The sequence below is a fragment of the Pezoporus wallicus genome, unplaced genomic scaffold (assembly GCF_028554395.1).
Source record: "Pezoporus wallicus isolate ANWC-B61680 ecotype Strahan unplaced genomic scaffold, APGP_CSIRO_Pwel_v1 contig_1876, whole genome shotgun sequence".
NCBI lineage: Eukaryota > Metazoa > Chordata > Aves > Psittaciformes > Psittacidae > Pezoporus > Pezoporus wallicus.
Genome location: NW_026638337.1, coordinates 626,767 through 645,482, shown reverse-complemented (window position 1 = coordinate 645,482; position 18,716 = coordinate 626,767). Strand labels below are relative to the sequence as shown.

At 42.6% G+C, this 18,716-nt stretch overlaps 1 protein-coding gene across 2 annotated transcripts in view; it reads right to left on the bottom strand.

Moving 5' to 3' along the window:
• MTUS2 (microtubule associated scaffold protein 2) overlaps positions 1–18,716 on the bottom strand; it is a 169,697-nt gene that overhangs the window by 22,563 nt on the left and 128,418 nt on the right. Inside the window, exons 1-2 of one of the 2 annotated variants that reach the window (XM_057410385.1) lie at positions 7,667–7,834; positions 1,591–1,657 (exon numbers count right to left, since the gene is read on the bottom strand). In XM_057410385.1, the coding sequence (XP_057266368.1) occupies positions 1,591–1,657; positions 7,667–7,720 (121 nt within the window). In that variant the 5' untranslated portion in view covers positions 7,721–7,834. Of the gene's footprint in view, positions 1–1,590; positions 1,658–7,666; positions 7,835–18,716 lie in introns of those variants that run through there. The other variant, XM_057410384.1, reaches the window with a different exon arrangement.

Here is an 18,716-nt window from a genome sequence, read left to right as displayed (position 1 = left end):
AGGACTATCTCACACCATCTTTCCACACTCTGAGAAAGAAAGCACATACACTTCTATGGCTAATCTCCCTCCTGAAGCAGTACGGCTCAGATGGGACCTCACACTGATTTTCTGGAGTATTTCCGGTTCTTACCAAAACCATTCCCATGTACTCCATCAGTTGTCAGTTTCATGCAGAGGAGTTACCTGTTGCTGTATGCACAAGAGCAATGACAAGAGTAGACACTGCATTGATGCCCTATTACTGGAACATTCTGCTCTGTGCCTCCTTAACAGGCAGTCACTTATATACCTGACAAAGTTCTCCAGCAAAACCACTGGTGATTTGTATTCACTTCAGCAGTACAAACTGAGAAAACATACCTGCTAGAAAGTGGTAGGGTGTTTAATGGAGAGCTTAAGATATGCCCTGCCTGAAGAATGCACCCATGGCAACAGCTTTGTTGTGAGAGCTGTGGAGATGCAGCGGATGGATGAAGGCAGGCATCAGGGAATAACTGAAAATGCTGTTTTGCTATTGCTGCAGTATCTTTTGGCCATGGGGACAACAAAGCTCTCTATGAAGCAATGATCAGCCAAGAAAATTCAGAAGGGCACAGCAGGGAGCACAATCTGTTGGGCATCAGTTTTTCTGCAGTGGGTTATCATAGGTAAGGTGAAGATGAAGCAGAGGGAGGTCTTGCAGTTCTGCCCACCTCACAAGGGTAACTCGGTTGGCCCCCCTTTGCCAGCCAAGTTACCCTCCCATAACACGACCCAGTGTGTGATCCAGCAACTGGGCTCTCACATGCAGGCAAAGCTGAGGGGTCCCCACTGTTCACAGCTCCAGTCATCACTGGTTTCAACACCTTTTCGTACTTAGGGTGCCCCCTGCCCCAGTGGTCCTTCAGGTGCCCTTCGCCCTCTCCATTTGCCCTGTGGTTGATGAACCCAATGTCACACCTGTTCTGGGGAGATCTAAGCCCAAAAGAATTCAGCCTGTTGGCTCAAGCCAGTACAAAATCACGTATTCTTCTCTCAATGTCTTTACACCCTGCCTGTCTCTCCTGTCTAGATCAGATATCAAACAGGAAAAGTGGTGCATGCAAATACACAGGGAATACACAGACTGTATGAGACATGTTGCTTTTGCTGTCTTTGAACCAGGAAAAGACCTTAGAGATATTAGTAAGAAAGTTCTGAGCTTGGTGTCCTACAGCTTGTAGCTGAACAGCAAAATATAAGTAAATGATGCATTCCCAGTCACTGGGCACCACAATGGTCCTAGGTTCCCACTTCTCATCACAGCATGCTTTCTCCTTGGTGGTGGTGGTATGTAGTTTGAGAACAGAAGCTATGGGTATATGACGAACAGTTTGTCTAGTAAAAGTGATGCACAATGAGCTCCAGTGTATGCGGTGATGGACCCATCGCTACAAAAAAAGAGGTAAAATCACAGTTCTCTGCAAAGCCACAAACCCCCTTGCCACTGGGCTTCAGAATACACTTTGTCACACGTATGCAGGTTCCCCAGGATCAGGTCACAGGGAATAACTACTTCTGTTTAAAGTGAAAAAATCACTTTGTTGTTATTTTGCTTGTACTACTTACCAACTTCATCCCTGATCTTTTCAAGCTCGACTCCTAACTCCTTTATTTTCACAAGGGCATTTTCATTCTGTTTAAGGAAAAAGAGAGAGAAATATGTAGTCCCAGGGTTTATCCCAGATAAGCACTTTCACATGTTCATGTAGTAAATACGATTAGATTGATTCCTCAGATTTCTTTTTTTTTTGGGGGGGGGTGGTGGTGAAGGGATTATAATGAACTCATTCAGTTTTTAAATCAAGCTTAGGAACCACAACTCACTGGCTACAAATACCTTGTATCTCTATGAATATGTGTACACACACTCGTGCACAGGACAGCACAGAGTACTTCTACTTTTCTTAAAAGACATTTGTGTTCAATGGCTGGACTGTGCGTATAAGTGTTTTTATTAATTCTGTTAAAACACTTTATTTATGCCCACATTTAACCATCTCTAAGCACAGTAATATGCTCCCACAGCCAAATTTGGAAATCAGATTACTGTACTTATACCATTCTAGGCTTGGTGGGCATACCCATAGACACCGCTAATAGCCTGACATTCATGCTTGTTTCCACATTTAATTCTGGTATTTCATTGTCCGTAAAGAACAAGAGCTTCTTTCCTCCGACTGTCTCGAAAGAAATCTGAATACTTAAGGAATTAAAACAAAAGAGCAGGCCAAAGGAAAAGTAAAGCATATTTACATTAACAGTGCTAAGGTGTTATTACTAAGATGCACGGACTTTGACAGCAAATATCCCATGAGTGCTGTGCAAACTGACAAAGAAAAGCCTCAGGAAGGTTTACTGGAGTTTGATTTAGTACAATAAACTCCAACATAACGGTTCAAATATAAGGGCATTTTAGATCTGAATGTACCTGAATCACATTAGGAGAAGGCAAAGGAACACATCCTGCTGGGAAGATCACTAATGATTACGGAAAGTAGAGCAGGCTACTATAAATATGTCCCCGGTTAGAAAAGGCCAAGAATCTTTAAAGAACACTACAGGAAAAAATATATTCAAGAGAAAAGGCAGAGTAGTAGCAAATGGAATTTAAAGGAGTCCTAGAAAGTAAGTCTTTCCTTAATAAGCAAGCAAGGCTAATAAAAATCTAGGGCACAGAAAGGATTAGCTCAGCAGCAGGATACATAGCAAATAGAATGGCCAATTAGTTCTGTCTTACCAAAATGAAAGTGGAAAAAAAGAGATTTCAGAGCTTAATGTTTCTGTTTATTTTTCCTGCATCTAATTTTTAACTCTGTGAAGAGAAATCACACAGCAGCTCTATTGGAAGCTGGAATTTAAATCAATCCTTTACACATTGCCCTTTTGGGATGATTTCTATCAGATCCATGGGACACACTTTCTGGAAAGTTTTGCTGTAAACAGAGTAACTAACTGAGCTGATTCGAGAGTCTTGGGTGCCTGAGGACACCCAGGTGATGTGGGCATCTTTTGTATGCAATTATGGGAAGAAGCCAGGCACATGAGGCTGGGCACCTCCAAACAGCCAGCTCCATACACTGCTGAGTAATGCACAGGGAACTGTGTGCCAGGACTGCAGTCCCCAGTCCTTACCAATCAATCACATTAGGCTGAGAATAAAACGGAGTGTGTTCTTTGTTTGGGGTTTTTTAATTAGTAAAAAAGCTGTGAAAAAAACAAAAAGGCCTGGATAAATACTGCATGGAATGTTAAAAAAACATAGTCCTTCACTCAGACTCTCCGGCCAGCAGTCTTGCAGGGATAAAGTTTCTTCTTTTGGAGAATATTGCTGCATCTGCCCATACCGTCTGCTAAAGTCACTGGAGTCATTTTAAGAAGTGTTCTTGACAGATTGCCAGGACTGGTGCCCTTGAAGGTGTGTGTGCAGGGCTATACTGGATAAGGGACTTGCCAACGGGAAGCACCCACTCAGATTACCAGCTCCCACTATTTGAAGCAAAAGCCTTTTAAAGCTCTGTACAGATCATTGCCAGCACCTACAGATAGGCAGAACTCAGTGGGGCTATTTTATTTACGTGAAGAAAATTAAAGCAAGTAAAAAAATGACATACTTGTAAAAAATAGTTAAAATTTTGATCCCCCATAAAAAATATTACAGATGCCTTTCTTTCAGCTTTTGTTTTATCTAAGGTTTGTCCTACCCTTGAGGACACATACTTGTTGGTGAGATCCTCTCCAAAAGAGTGGAGAATTTCCATGGTGCCGGTTTAAAAACACTATCCCATAACTTAAGCTCCAGTACGGACACCACTCTACCCGGCCAGCAGACTCTTGGCTGCCTCCCACCACTCTGGAGCCATATTTTCCAGAGCAGCCTCTCAGGTTATCTGGAGGAGCCCATGTTAACACAGCTCAGGTGCCTTGGCTGTCATTTGCTTCCCTTGCCAATACTTCTTGCATTGTGTACTGTTTTGGTTAGACCATTCTGACTGCTCTTTGGTCAGATGTGCAAGGGTTACCCTCAGCGCCAGGGTCTCAAGTAGTACATCTTTATCAGAGGTTTCTTTTAGAGAGCAACAGCACATGAGTCCTTACCTTCATCTTCTGCAAGAGAGGCAAGGGGACGTTTTGACTGATCATTGTCATCAGCCTCATGGTCTCCTGGGTGTGCAGTGATGTTACAAATCCCTAACATTTTCTGCTGCTATAACCTGTGTTGTCAGCATAACATGATAGGTTTGGACCGCACGTATTCCTGCATCCAGTGTAAACGTGACATTAATACAAAATGAAAAAGCCCCTCCTTGTTATCACCAACATGGTTCTGCAGATAATCAGCACTTCACTGTCAGTGCAGCTGGGAACAGGGAATGCTGGTGCTTCGGAGCAAAACCGATCTGATGTGAGAATATAAAGCTATCAGGCCCAGTACTGAGATTCATATAGGTCCAAGGTCAAAACACCAAAGCAATTAGAAAATTCACAAGCAGGTAAGGAAAAATCCCCCAAAACAGATGTGTAAGAAACCTAATTAATGGGCTATCCCATTGAATTAATCAATCTTCATTAGTATTTATCTCAACAAAGTATTTGAGAGAGAAGACAATGTAAGCAGGATCCTTTGCTGCCCTTCCTGTTTTGTGTCTAACATGCTCAGCATATCAAAGGAGCTTTGTAGGTGTCCTTTACCAGGCTACCAGTTGGAGCTGAGCCATTGAGGGTAACTAAGGGCTAAATCCAGCCTAGGTTTAAAAAGGCTTAACAACCATACTAGTGAAAAACAGCCATTTCCAGTGGATGAAAAGGCCAGAATCACTATAAAGAGATTGTACAAATATCCAGCATTTCAGTTTGGCAGTTCAGTGGCAAGGGAATAAAAAAAAAATGCTTCTATGTTTTTTGGGAATAATTTTTTCTGGCCAGAATGTGAAACGAAAACAGTGGGTTTTATATAAATCAAAATGTTGCATTTATTTTTTAGGTACTTTTAATAAATGATGGATTTCATTATTGCTTGGAAAACTGATAAGGTTTGCCATTGGCTGTATCCCAAGAAATGACTCTAATACTGAAGTAATTTTCATAAAATAAAATAAAGTTCATGATGGAGATGAAGGAAATCTTCCTCATAGCTGTACTCCACAACACAATGGTTAAGCCTTGTGTCTGGAATACGTCCCATCTCCTCAGACAGAAAGAAAAACAGAACAGGTAGAATAATATGCTCCTTCTGTGCTTAACCTCATGCTCTGTTGAACAGAAGACACAGTAGCGGCTCTTCTTCCTGTCATCAGCTTTATAACATATAGACCTCCCAATATTTCTCCCTTGAAAGGCTCAATGCCCAACTGCATTTCAGCAAGTGAAACAGATGCAGAAAATGGCACTTATGTATTCTCCATTCAACTGAAAACTCCCTGAGGATAGACTGAGGTATGACTTATATTGGTGCAACATCCAAGCAGCTCCAGAAAAACTGGCAGGTAGACGGCAGGCAGGCAGAGAGGTGGGAAGAAAGAAGGAATTCATCCAGTTAAACAGTGGTCAAAACTGGGTGGTGTCATTCAGAAAAGACAGGCAGGATTCACATATAACTGTGTGTGAGGACCTGGAAAAATAACTTGGTAAAAGATGCCATGATACAGTTCTGAGGATGGGCAAGATACTAGTGCTGTCCAAACAGGCAAAGACGGGAAGTAGTGATGAAGGCTTAGGGAAAGAGCCTGAACAGGGCTCTGAGCAACCTGATCCAGTTGAAGATGTCCTGCTTGTTGCAGGGGGGTTGGACTAGATGACCTTTGAAGGTCCCTTCCAACCCAAAGTATTCTATGATTCTATGCAAGGCTCTGCTTCAGTTTCTTGGAGCTTCAGTCAACAGCTAGATATCCTTGAGGAGACACTGACAGGGATACAGGTCAAGATTTTACTTGCAACCAGGAATAACTGTGGGATGGGAAGGCAGAGTTGAGGTTTGTCTTAGAGGATGTCTCCTCTGGGAATTGCAAACTACCTGAGAGATACTAAATCATTAGAAATGCTGATTAATTAAACCTCTGGGTACTTTTTAGCAATAGGTAAGTAATAGTAGATCTACTGCATAAATGGGTCAAACCAGGTGAGGAACAACATAGGACTTCATAGGACCCTCATAGGAATTCAACTGCAGCTAGGAAATAAATATGAGGAGTTTGGAGTTACCTCCCCGAAACGACATGTCTCTTGTCCCTGCCAACTTACATGCTTGCTTATATTTTGAGGTCCAAATATATGTACAGTATCTCCATGAACATTTCCTAGTTCTTTACAATATGCACTGGGCACGGATGCTCTGTGGCAATTGTTATTAAAACCTCTCCTTCAGACTAGCCTTTCTGTATCCAGTGCTTTCCGACTATTAAAGTACAAAGACTGACCTGCAAGTGGTGCTTAGTCACTGTTGTGCTTTATTCAGAGTTCCCTGGGGCAAGGACTTGATGCTATCATTGGAAAGAGAAACATATACATTGGGAATTCTCCTGTGCCTATAAATATTTCAGACAATACTTCTAGAAGGAATAACTGACTCACACTGCAGCTGATGATCAAAATGATCTACAGTGTTCATTTAAGAAAAAAGTTTTTTAAGATTGCTGTTTCAATTGAGCTGGTTATCATGTAATTCTGCCTTATAGTACTCTTTAGGTTAAAGTTTAGAAGCACCCAGATATCCCCTGTGACTGTGCTTGAACAAGTTTTCTATTAAGCCCTACATTTTTCCTTAACCTGGTTAGCATCATATTTAAAGCTGCATTTGAACATGTTACGAGGTAAATGGGAGATACAATCAGCTTTTCATTAGACAAAGTGTACGAACATTTTAAAAAGCCAAACTAACAAAATATACTGCACAAGCATGTGTTTCTGTCAAGATATTTTCTATTAGGCAAATTAAATGCATATGTTCATTCTTTCCTTCTTCTGTACGTGCTTAAAATCCAGGCAAATTTCCAGAACAGCATGAAAAGCCATGTGTTAGACATGTCCCACAACTTCTTCAACACATGCTATTCTCCTGCTACCTGTAGCTATGTACTTACCTCTGCGCTGACGTTTGTTACACGACCCATTCTGATGCCTGGGAATTTGTTTTAGATTCATCCTGACACAAGAAAATACGTAGTTTTGCCCCGTTTCACTTCTAAACTGGAGGATCAATCCTCTGTCAGAAAGGAGGATCAGTACAGAGGCAAAACCTTCGGACACCTAGAGGTTGAGTAATCTCTCTTCAAACTTTAAAACTCTGTGTAAGTTTCCTTTGTAACTTGTACTCCACGTGGTTATTAATAATGCATGAAAAGCATAGCAAACCCGCATGCCGACTGTTACTACAGAAGATGCCAGGGGTTCTTTCTCGTTTCACAAAAATCCAGCCCTTTCATTCAGACTGCAGGAGACAATTATGTAAGGCACTGCAGTGCAAGTGAAAGCGGCATTAGTCTTGTCCCTGGTGAAGCAGGGTCCAGCACACTGTAAATAAAACGCGCATCAGTCCCCTTTCCGCCACCCCGGGACGCGCTCACAGCACCGACGCCAGCGAGAAGCATCAGCATCTGGGGCTCGGCTCACTAACCCTTTCCCTAGGGGATAAAAAGAGGCAAAGTACCGTCTCGTCCTTGCACCGAGCGCGGTGAAAACACTTGGAGCAGCATTTGCCCATCCCGGCAGGACCGCCACCAGCCTCGCCCGGAGCCGGAGGGTAAGCCCCGGGCGATGCCGCTGCCAAAAGGGATGTGTCCCCCCTCCGTCCCCTTGGCTTCCTGCTGCCTCCCGGGCGCCGGGGTGCCGGGGCAGGGGAAGATAGAGGGGATCCCCGTATGCTGAAGCAGCTCAGAGAGTGCGGAGCAGCAGAGCAGTCACTGGTTTCGGCCCCCGCGGCGGGCTGTCCGCTCCGCTGCGCTCCGCTCCCTCCCCTCCTCCCTCCCTGCCTGCGCACCGATGCTCCGGCCTCTCCCGAAAAAGGGGGTCCGGTCGCTCTGGCTGGCAAACGCTCTCCCAGCGCAGGGCACGTCCGGCAGCGCCATCGCAGGGACGTGTCGGGGCGAGGGACGGCCGGGAAAAGCTTCGAAACTTTGCAGCGAAACCCCCAAACGCGCTGAAATCCGAGCGGGAGTCTGAGCTCTCCGCGGGAGGCGGCTCCGGCCGGTTCTCATCTTCATGCCGCACTCACAGCTATTGACCACTCTAGACTCCGTCTTCCTCAACCACTTGGGTGGTGCTTTTAACCCGAACATTTCTTGTCTCGCTGCTCGCCCGTACAGATCCCAAATGCACCCCAGCCAGGCAATGGATATTGCGGCCCCTGTGGCCCTGGAAGGAGGCTCTGCCGCTTCGGAACCCTCCCCGGCTGCCATGCAAGGTCTGCGCTGGACACAGCCGCTCCGTGGCTCTGCGCTGTCCCGCTGTCGCATCTCGGGGGCGAGCGCACCGTTGCGCGGCCCCGCGAAGGGTAACGGGCGCTGGCGCTGGTCAGGACGCGGGGACGGGACCGCGATGCGAGCCGTCTGCTGAGGTTTGCAGGTTGGGACCCTCCAACTTAGGACACCGGCTGCCGGTTCGTTTGCAGGCTGTCAGGGGTGGCCCCCAGCCAAGCCACTCGCTCTCATCTCTCCACAGACTTTCCCGAAGTCGCCTATTTAAATCCCAAGATCATTGCCCTCTGGACCTCAGTGACTACCGGCGATTACAAAAGCGCACACCTCTTCAATGTACCTAGAGACTTCAAGACTTGGGAATTTTTTTGGCCATGTGAATATACACCATATAACCTAACCCTGATCTTAATCCTAACTCTAACCTTAACCCTAGCCATAGCCATAACCCTCATCTTAACCTGCATATACACATACATGCGGTGTGAATGTCTATTCTCTACGAGCGTGCTCACTAGGAATACATTTCCTTCATTGGACCTGAAGTATGAAGCTGCGGCAGCCTGGGCTGTTGCTTCTGGCATGGTGTATTTCCCCCTAATAACTTACATTAAAGATAGTGCTGGAAAAAAGGCAAGCCAGTTTAATTACTTACACCTAAGGTGGTATTTGTGCTGCGAATGCCTACACTGGTTAAACCTGTAAAGTGTTATTTCCTGAAAGCCAAAGCATTAAAAAACATACAGTAAAACTACATTTCCCTTAATGCTGGGCAGCTCTGCCTTCTGGCAGGAAAGATGCAATGCTCAGATCATTGCTGCTCTGAATTGGCATTTTTTATTTAATTGCATTTTCTATGGTGACTGGTGATGCACAAAGTGCATGGGAAAATAGTAGGAACCAACAGGAAGCTCCAGCAAAACTTTGTTTTAAATCACATTTAAATGCTCGAGTAATTTCCCAGTTTGTGTCAGCTTCTTATTCTCTGCTCTCCCTCAGTCCTCCCAGGACTTTAAATAAACTTTCAGAATATCACAGACAGGTAACTGAAAACCCCCCAACCAACCAACCAACCAAACATCAAAACAAATCAAAGAACAACCCCAAACTAAACCAAATTAAAAGTCTCACTCAACATACATGTGTTCTAATATGTGTGTTCAAGATCTAACTTTTCTTTACAGTGTGTGACAATTTGGTTGGCTGCTGAACAGCTGCAGAGTGGAGTTAAAAAGAGACTTCCACCAATGGTGAAATCATTTCCTTCTCACTGTAGAAATGTCTCTTTTGCCACATAACCTGAAGTCCATGATTTGAATCTTTTACAGTCCAAAACCTGACTTAATGGCCATAGAAAAATAATTATTACTATATTCCTATTTGTAGAAAAAGATTGCCACAGCCATTTCTCTGAGCTGGCCATTAGAACTACAGTATTTAGCTCAACGTGTCTGACTATCATACAAGAAAAACAAAACCCTCTCATTACTCCTTTCGTTATGATGTTAAAGCAAAACACCATCTTCTTCAGTCACTCCAATAACAATGGTAGATTTGCTGTTTGTATGTGGTGATAAATCTAAGCTAGAGACTAGTCTGCAGCACTTTAGTACCACTTAAGCACTGAATTGGAAGGTAAATTTCTTAATCGGAACTTTAATTAAGCAGAAGTCCTGTGCTGTCCTTCTGGCAAGGGTGAATTAGGCCCCCAGAAGCTGAGTCTGTGTGGGATGTGGCACTGGTAAGGGATAAGGACAGTATGGGGGAGCTGCTGGTCTCTTTGGTCAGTTTAGGTCCTTTTAGAGAAAGTGAGCCCAAACTCATCAGTTTAAATTAGGCCTCTTCTTCCACACAATGTGTGTAGCACTAAGGTGAGAAAAGAGCCAAGCTGAGAAAGCAAAAGGAAAATGGAAACTATTTTAAAGAGCAGTTCCTCTGTCAAATACACAAAAAAAAGAAGATGAAGAAAGAATTCAGGAGAGTTCTCTGTGACAGGAGCATGCTCCAGGTTGGAGGTAGGTTACTATGTGGAGGACTTCTGACACTCACCTGAAGGCACCAATACCTATTGGATTATAAATATAGAAATGGAAATAAGCGTAACTGAGACAGAGTAAAAAGCTTAGCAAAGCAGACATGTCATGGGAGAAGATAACCCTTGTACCCAAATTCTGTGAGAACTGGCACCTTAAACAGTAGGTTCAGGTCAGTTTAAATTATCAACTCTTGCTTTAAAATGCTAGAGTCAACTGCCTGATTTCAGTGGTATGTGACACTTGGATCAAATACTGAAAGGAATAGTATATTAAAACAACGGAAAGTGCCAAACACAACAAGGCATCAATGACAGGTCCACGCTGTGCGGACTGCTGCCTTTGTACACCAAAAGCGTTGATATTTTTAGATGAGGGTAATATGTAACTCCCATTTACTGGGGACCAGTTCCATCATGCCAACCACAATATGATTCATTAGGCTGGGAAAGACGGGGAGTCACTGAAGAAGTGTTAATCAGGGAGGAATCATTTGGCTGAAGATGGCAAGATGTTGCAGCAAATGGAACTACTGGGTTCAGTGGAGATAATGAATGGAGCTGTTTGAAGGTCAGTCCTCGAGACAAATTGTGTTCACTTATGACCCTGGTCAAAAATCAGGGGAGTGCAAGAGATGCTGGATGCAGTGTTCATCAAGGGGAGAGTCAAAACACCATTCTTATCAAGCTAGATATTTAGGGCTATAGTAGTGGTCATGAGAAAAAACATAAAATACTTGGAAGTCCAAGGTCACAGTCATAGAGACAAATAACAGGAATTTCAAGTAGAAATTCCACCCATCAGCTGGAAATAACAGCAAAAGAAGAGCACTGATTGTTCAATCATAGGATAACTAAGAATTATGTCTATGGTACAGCTCTGAATAAAGCAAATACAACCTTAGGCTGTAGGAAAGACTAAAAGTGAAGCTTAAAGGCTTTATGGAAAGCTCCAGAGACCTCACCTGGAGCTTCATGGTTCTGGTCAAGTGTGTTTTGGGGACATCAGTTTTGACACAGGAAATATATAGCCTATACCACTGGAGGGATGCCATGTAAGTACATACCTGCTTCTACTTATGAAATCAGTAAAGTTGAAAAATGATAGCATTCTATAAATATATCAGTGAGGAGAACACACAGAGATGGACAAGTACTTCAAAGTCAAAAATGGTATTTACAAAACATAAAAAGTGTGAACTTGGAAATACTTTATTCTTTCAGTCACAAGAGGTTCTGAAACAGTCCTCTGGTAGAAACAGGAAAAGATAAAAACTTTTAAGCTGAATTTTGATCATTTTAGGATTTGATTGTTACCAACAGGAAGGAACTGGATACGGTGATCCAGGATGAACTTTGCTAGCCTTACATTCCTATCCATGCAATGCTTCTTGTCCAAGCACTGTCACCAGTATGTTGCTACACATCTTGCTGATGGTCCACACCAAAATGCGAGTGTGTTTCTGCCAAACTGCTTTACATGGAGCTCTATCCAGCAGATCTCATTCACATTGCCCCTCAAGGCAGAAAGGAGAGGTCTGGTAAGACAGAGACCAGGGCCTGGGAAAACCTGTGCTGTTAGCTAAAAAACACCTTACATGTAAAGTGTACCTTTGTTTCCTTGGAAACAGAAAATACAGGTAAGCCCCACAAACAGAGGTGTTCCTTGTTATGTACAGGATTATCAGCAGAAGAAGAACAATGGCTGTTAAAATTAGCTTTTTAAACATCAGAATAGTAGCATACAACAAATGACTTAAGGGGGAATGTTTCACAAGGTATTGAATTCTCTGACATTTATTGACTTCAGTGGAAATACAATGTAGTAAGCACCTCACAGGGTAAAACTTCTGGGTAATTAGAGCCCAAGGAGAACATCTATATTTTCTTAAATGTCCATGGGGAGTTGCTTAGTCTATAAACAACCTATTCTAATGGTAAAGAGGCAACATGGGCAGTAAATTTTCCTACAGTGACAGAATCAATCCCTTCTCCCATGATAGGCATAATACAATTCCTATTTGCTGTCCAAGAAATTCCAATATTTTGCATCTATCTGAACTAAACTGGGAGAGGTAGGGTTTAATTAACCACTTTTTATCATTTACTAAGGTCCCCCAGTGGAGCATTTTTTTTTAATTCCATACTGGTCTTTATGCATCAGTCCATAGACTCTGTTATGTAGAGGGTAAACAATAAATCAGGGCTCTAAACATATATTCTAGTGTATATAAAGCAGTTTCGAATTCTTTACCATTAGTATCTGATGTTTCCCCATTTTATGGAGGTTTGCTACCCTTCCTAGGAGAGATACAGTGTTTTCCTTGGATCAGAGTGCTGGTCTGCAAAGATTTGGCAAGTGTGAAGACTGAGATCCATGGGTGAAGACAGGAAAATGAAAAACAGAGCCAAAGTCTTCGGACAGCTCTGTGAGATAATGGTAGTAACAATGTACTATGTGTGTCACTGAGCAGGAGAATCCTTAAGTGAACTGCATATTATTAATCCTTTATGAAACACTGAAAATGCTTGCTGAGACGCATAGCATGCAAAGTATGTCAACCAAATACTTAAGCTGGATAGATAACAGTCTGAGGGCAAGAGCAGCAAAAGATAGTACAGGGAACTTCAAGGGACACAAATCTGTTTGCAAGAGGACTGCCAGCTCTGGGAATAAGGTGATAGGACAGTATCAGTGGTTATGGTAACAAACACAGGAAACTAGGAGAAAGCTGAAAGAGACAGTCATTAGAAGTGAGGATGAAGAAGACTGAACACCACACCATAGGGATAGGGAGAGAGATAATGGGGAGAGAAGTCTGAGGTGGGGCATACCAGATGTTGAAACACTACTTCACCTGGTAAGAAATCAAAGCATGGATTCAAAGAAGAGATGAAACAGGGGGGAAAGGAAAAATTGTTCTGAAGAAGGTGTTTCAAAGGACAAAGGGCTATGCAGTGGAGAAGACAAGGAACAGGAGACTGCAGGAATGAGGAGATCAGGAAGGACTTGACATTCGGATTCAGATGACCTGATGCATAACTGAGACATTGCAACCTCTGTGATGTCTGAGCTCTAGAGCGTGACGGACAAGTCAGGCTATCGGCAGCTGCCGCCTCCTGGCATTCTCTGCAGTCAACAGCAAGAGGTGATTGTGACATTGGCATTAAGCACCTCAAAAGGATGATGTGAGGAGAAGCCTGGTTGGTGGCATTCAGCAAGAGCCGGGGTTTTGTCTAAGGCAGTGATGAGGTGGAGTGGAAAATGCTATTCCAGTAATGCATTTTGAACAGGAGGCTCAGAGTGATAGAATGGCGTGCCATGAATTATCATTCGTGACCAAGATGGGAGAAGAATCACATCCAGCACTGCCTATGGGATTACCACAACCTATTTCTTTGCACGTACTGTTTTCAAACACTGTTAACTGTACTTTGTGTGGCAGAACGTGCAGGTGGACTTCCTCAAAATTTTGATATCTACAAGAGAGGTTGAGTATATCTACAAGGTATCTACAAGAGAGGTCAGAATTGCAGACAGCTAGGGAGACTGAACTTCTTTTTCAGTGAGACAAGCATAGGTCTCAAAGTCTGCAATCCATTGACAAAGGTATTATTGGTACTGTTGAGTTTTCAGTTCTGAAAGAAAAGTAACTTGGAAACAGACTCAACTAGTCCTAAATTCTCTTTCCAAATTTTGCTTATTGGAAGTGCTACTCATGTATTTCTGTGAGCACTTGGAACCAAAAATGAATGTGGCTGTCAAAGGAGGTGATTTCATCCTCCCCTCTCCTTGTCACTTGTTTTGCCCTTGTTTCCTTCCTTATGGTCATTATGAGTGTTTGGGCAATAAGTTAAAACTAAACCAGGGAGAAAGTGGCAAATTCAAGGAGATACAACCTCCATAGTGCAGGGCCAGCTTCCCTGGGCCAAATGCAATTGTGGCAGCCTCCACACTCTGCTGCCAGCTGGGAGGAAAGTCCTGTCATGAGCCCCTGAACCCTTGAATCCTGTCAGACAAAAATCCACAGTGGCTCAAGGAAATAAGAAAAGTAAATCCATTCACTATTATGTTTCATCTTCCTTGCTGGAGGTGCCTTAAAATTTTCCCTGATGCAGCTCTGTTTTCCGCACTGGTCTTTAGACATACACATATAATACATTACTTTCCAGGTTGGGTCTTTTAGTTTTGTTCTTACCTAACATGAAAAAAAACCAAACCAGAAAATGTAACATAGCGATTTGGGGGTTTCTGAAGACACGAACAGTCAGTGACGTGTTTTAGCTCGATGATTCAGCTGGAGCTGAAGGTCATGCCAGAATGGCAATTTCTCCTAGATTTAGAGTAAGCTTTCACATTTTGTGTGCTACTCAGTACCATGAGGTTTTAATGATCCTCAGGCAACTTCCATGGAAGCAAACCCTTTTTAACATAGTTTGTGAATTATACAATTACACTATTGTCTATCTGGATGAATAGAATGTTTACTCTAGAATTTCACAAATTAACATGGACTACATGCTCTCTGTTTCTCAAGAGAGAAAGCCCAGCCAGCTGACTCCATGTTTAATTCAGTTCTCATATAAAAAGAATGTGAGGATCTAAACAGAATTTCTTCAGACTTTTGTTATTTCTGCTAGTGTAGCCTTACATTTATTTTTATGTCAGTAGCTTGTAAGGCTTTGGATTAAAATGCACCAGAGAACAACACTTTATTACCGTGTTTTCTAGTTCTTGATGTCTGGAAAGGTACAAAGTAAGCATTTGCAGCGAATTCCAAATTAAGTAGCTCTTGCTGGCAAGGAATTTGCATTTCCCTGTAAGAAACATCATTTATGCATCAAGATCAGAAGGAACTAAAACGAATGCATGTTTTCAGTGAACTCCTCACCTGCCCTCTACCCAGGAATACATCCCCTGCAGGGCTATTCCTAAATTCCAAACCTCTGAGTAGCTGGAAGCAGATGGCCATTTTCTTAAGTCAACTTTGCAGAGAAATGTTTCCTTCTTCTCCCAACAAACAGGGAATCTCCTCTCATCCACTTCTGAGCTATTCTGGCCCAAAGCCAATGACAGCTTGAAGCTGCTGTATTTTGAGGCCAAGCAGAGCAAGGGACAGGTGCTGATATCCTGCTGCAGCAATGTCAGTGGCAAAAAGTTCCAGCAGCTTCACATGGACCAAGGTTTCTCCTATTGGGAAAATTCTTAGTGCTCTGATGAGAGAAATAGCACATAATCATATTGATGAGAATCCTATCAGTTGTGGATGTGGGATGTTTTTATGCAAAGAAAATCTAATGAAGATGAATTTTAGAACTAATTTTAAAAATTCATCATTTATACTGTGCATTTAAAGCTGGCTTTAAGAAGAAATAATAATGAACAGTTTTAAATCATTATATTACCTCCCTCCCTTCTGAAATGATTTCTCTAATGTGTGAGAAATGATTGTAGGAAGCAGTATTTGAATCAGATCTCAGGGGTGGGAGCAAGGTCAGGGAATTCCAGGAGATTGCAGCTGAAACCTGTTAGAGTTCGTTTCTGGAACCAGAGAGCTCAGATGTGAAGAGGAGGTATGTGAGAGGCAGGCTGTGTTTTTGATATCCGATTTAAAAGCATAGCTACATATTTTTGGATGGCTGTGAGGACACAGAAATGATAGCGAGTGTATATACTTTCCACTTGAAAGGATAGCAAATATAAACGTCAAAGTCAATGGAACACAATAATTACCATGTATGCATGTCTTTGAGTCATGGGCCATCTAATCCAGACCCTGCATCTAGCAGTGATTATTGCCTGAAACTTCTGAAGAAGGTGCAAGAAGCCCCACATTAGAGAGTTTGATGAAAAGCTGTTCTGCATGGCAACCTCATCTTAATATCTGAAAAAGGCTTCTTACTTTAAAATAGGTGTCTGCCTATTTAAGAACTCTTTACCAGCTGTCTAACAGCTACTGCATCACCAAATGTTACACGTCCAGATATTCTTGTTCCCAACAGATCTTTGTAGAACTCAAGGATAAAGGGATAATTCAATCAAATAGCATGATTTCTATATCATAAGACATTATACTTCATGCAGTTACTTTTCTGTAACTGTATTTGATGAAAGCATTGCCTCTACAAAGGCACATTTTGGTGAACTGCAGACATCAAGATGTGGAGCTGCTTCCTGTACTCACAGAGGTTCGTTCTAATAACTGATCACCTCTGCTGCTGAAAGTCTGTGCTTCCTTCATGTGTTGAAGGTGCAAAGCTTCTATCTTCAGTCAGTAGTTTCTGCTAAAACTTCCTCCACTGGAGGAAAAAGCCTCCTGTTACACAGCAGTATCTTCTTATGGTAATTCTTTTGTTCTGGACTCAAGCCACTTTGTCCCTTTTTACAAAGAAAATCAATTGTGCTCCGCAGTCTCTCACAGCAAAGGATCTGTACAGCCCTGACAGTTGCCTTACAGTCACTCATCTCTTCCATCCTCACTATTTAATTGTTTCCTGAAGGAGTGTGGGCACCAATGATAAATGTCATATCCTAGTATCAGTCTCCACAGTCCTGACTGTGCAGGTGTTATCACCCTCGTACTTGCTACTTTTCTGCTTATTCACACACAGATCCTGACAGTTTTTCGTTAACTCGTGTTCACAGTAGGAGTGCCCATTGATACGCTCTGATACCAGGAACTCTAATTACTGCTGAAGTTACTCCTTTTCAGCTGACTCCCAGACCACAGCTCTCGAGGCATGACCTGTATTCTGCATTTACTTTTATTCATTAACGTCTAGTTGCATTACAACACGTTCAGTTTCAGTGGGACCAGCTCACTTCATGATCCATATCACTCCATGCTATTGCCAGGTCCAGATACCCTGAGTCAGGCTTCCCATGTGGTTAGTATCAGCTAGTTATGGGATGGTGGGGATGAAAGGATGAAGTCTTGAGCTTTGCTTTGAACAGAGGCAAATCGGGATTGTACTAAAAGACAGCTCCAGGCAGACCTGGTTTCAGCCTGGCTTTGCTGCATCACCTATCATTCATCAAAAAATGAATCAGCAGGAATGTGAGCACATTGCTTTTATGTGCTTGAAAGTGTAGCCAGCTTGCAGCCCACAAATCAAATACATGGTTACCTAGCTGCAAAAATCTGTGACCACAATCCATATGGAATGCAATGGGGGTATGAAATTGCACCTACAAAACAGAAGATCAAACCAGATCTTCCCTAATAAAGTGCTCCTTTTCTCTCAGCATCTCTGTAGGAGAGGTTTTTGCAGATGTAGCACTCAGTCTTGAAAGGCTTACAGGTGGGAACTGTAGTCATGGTCTATCTATATTTTCAAGCCTTATTTTGCACTGGAGCAACCTCATGTGTGCCAGCAATTTTCATCAAGAGGAGAAGTTGCACTATGTTGCTGCAAAATCCCTCTTGTATATCAGCTCAGAATACATCTGATGATGCATCTACACAGAAGACTTGAGATATTTACACTCTCACCTCTGGGACTGCAGCAGTAATTTTGGAGAGACAGAGAGTTATATCAGCAGAACTTTCTAGCTTAGGAATATGCAGTGGTGAGGGAACACAGTAAATAACCTTCTGAAGTCTTTCTGCAAATGACATTTAAAAATGCCTTTGGGGCAGGAGAGAGAAGACAGAGCAGTTTTTTTAATGTGCCTAAAACTCAGTAACTTCTAGTACTTCATATTAACTAATGTAAGTGAAATACTGTTTTATGTGCAACAGAAGGTATGCCAAGACTATGAGACAGAAGTTCAAACATTACACTCTATGGCACCTACACAAATACCTGGCATGTATTCAATTGTTCCATGCTTATTTCTAAATTAATCCTTGTAATGTATTCAGCCATTGCTTTATGTTATGCTCCTCTGTAATGTGTTTGCTTTTAAAAATAGGAAGTTAATGAAAGATGAAAACACAAAAATCAGGCCAAAGATCTGGAAGCTTGTGCCAAAGCTTATGCCAAAATGGAGGTGATCTCTGTTTCTTTAGTCAGAGCAGAAACTCTGAAACTTTTTTTTTGGCAAGATCCAAGACAAGAGGAAATGGCCTAAGGTTGTATCAAGGAGGGTTTAGACTGAGTATTAGGAAAAATTTCTTCCCAGAAAGGGCTGTCAAGCACTGGAACAGGTTGCTCAGGGAAGTGGTGGAGTCGCTATTCCCGGAGGTGTTTAAAAGGCATGTAGATGTGGTTCTCAGGGACATTGAGTGGTGGACTTTTCAGTGCTAGGT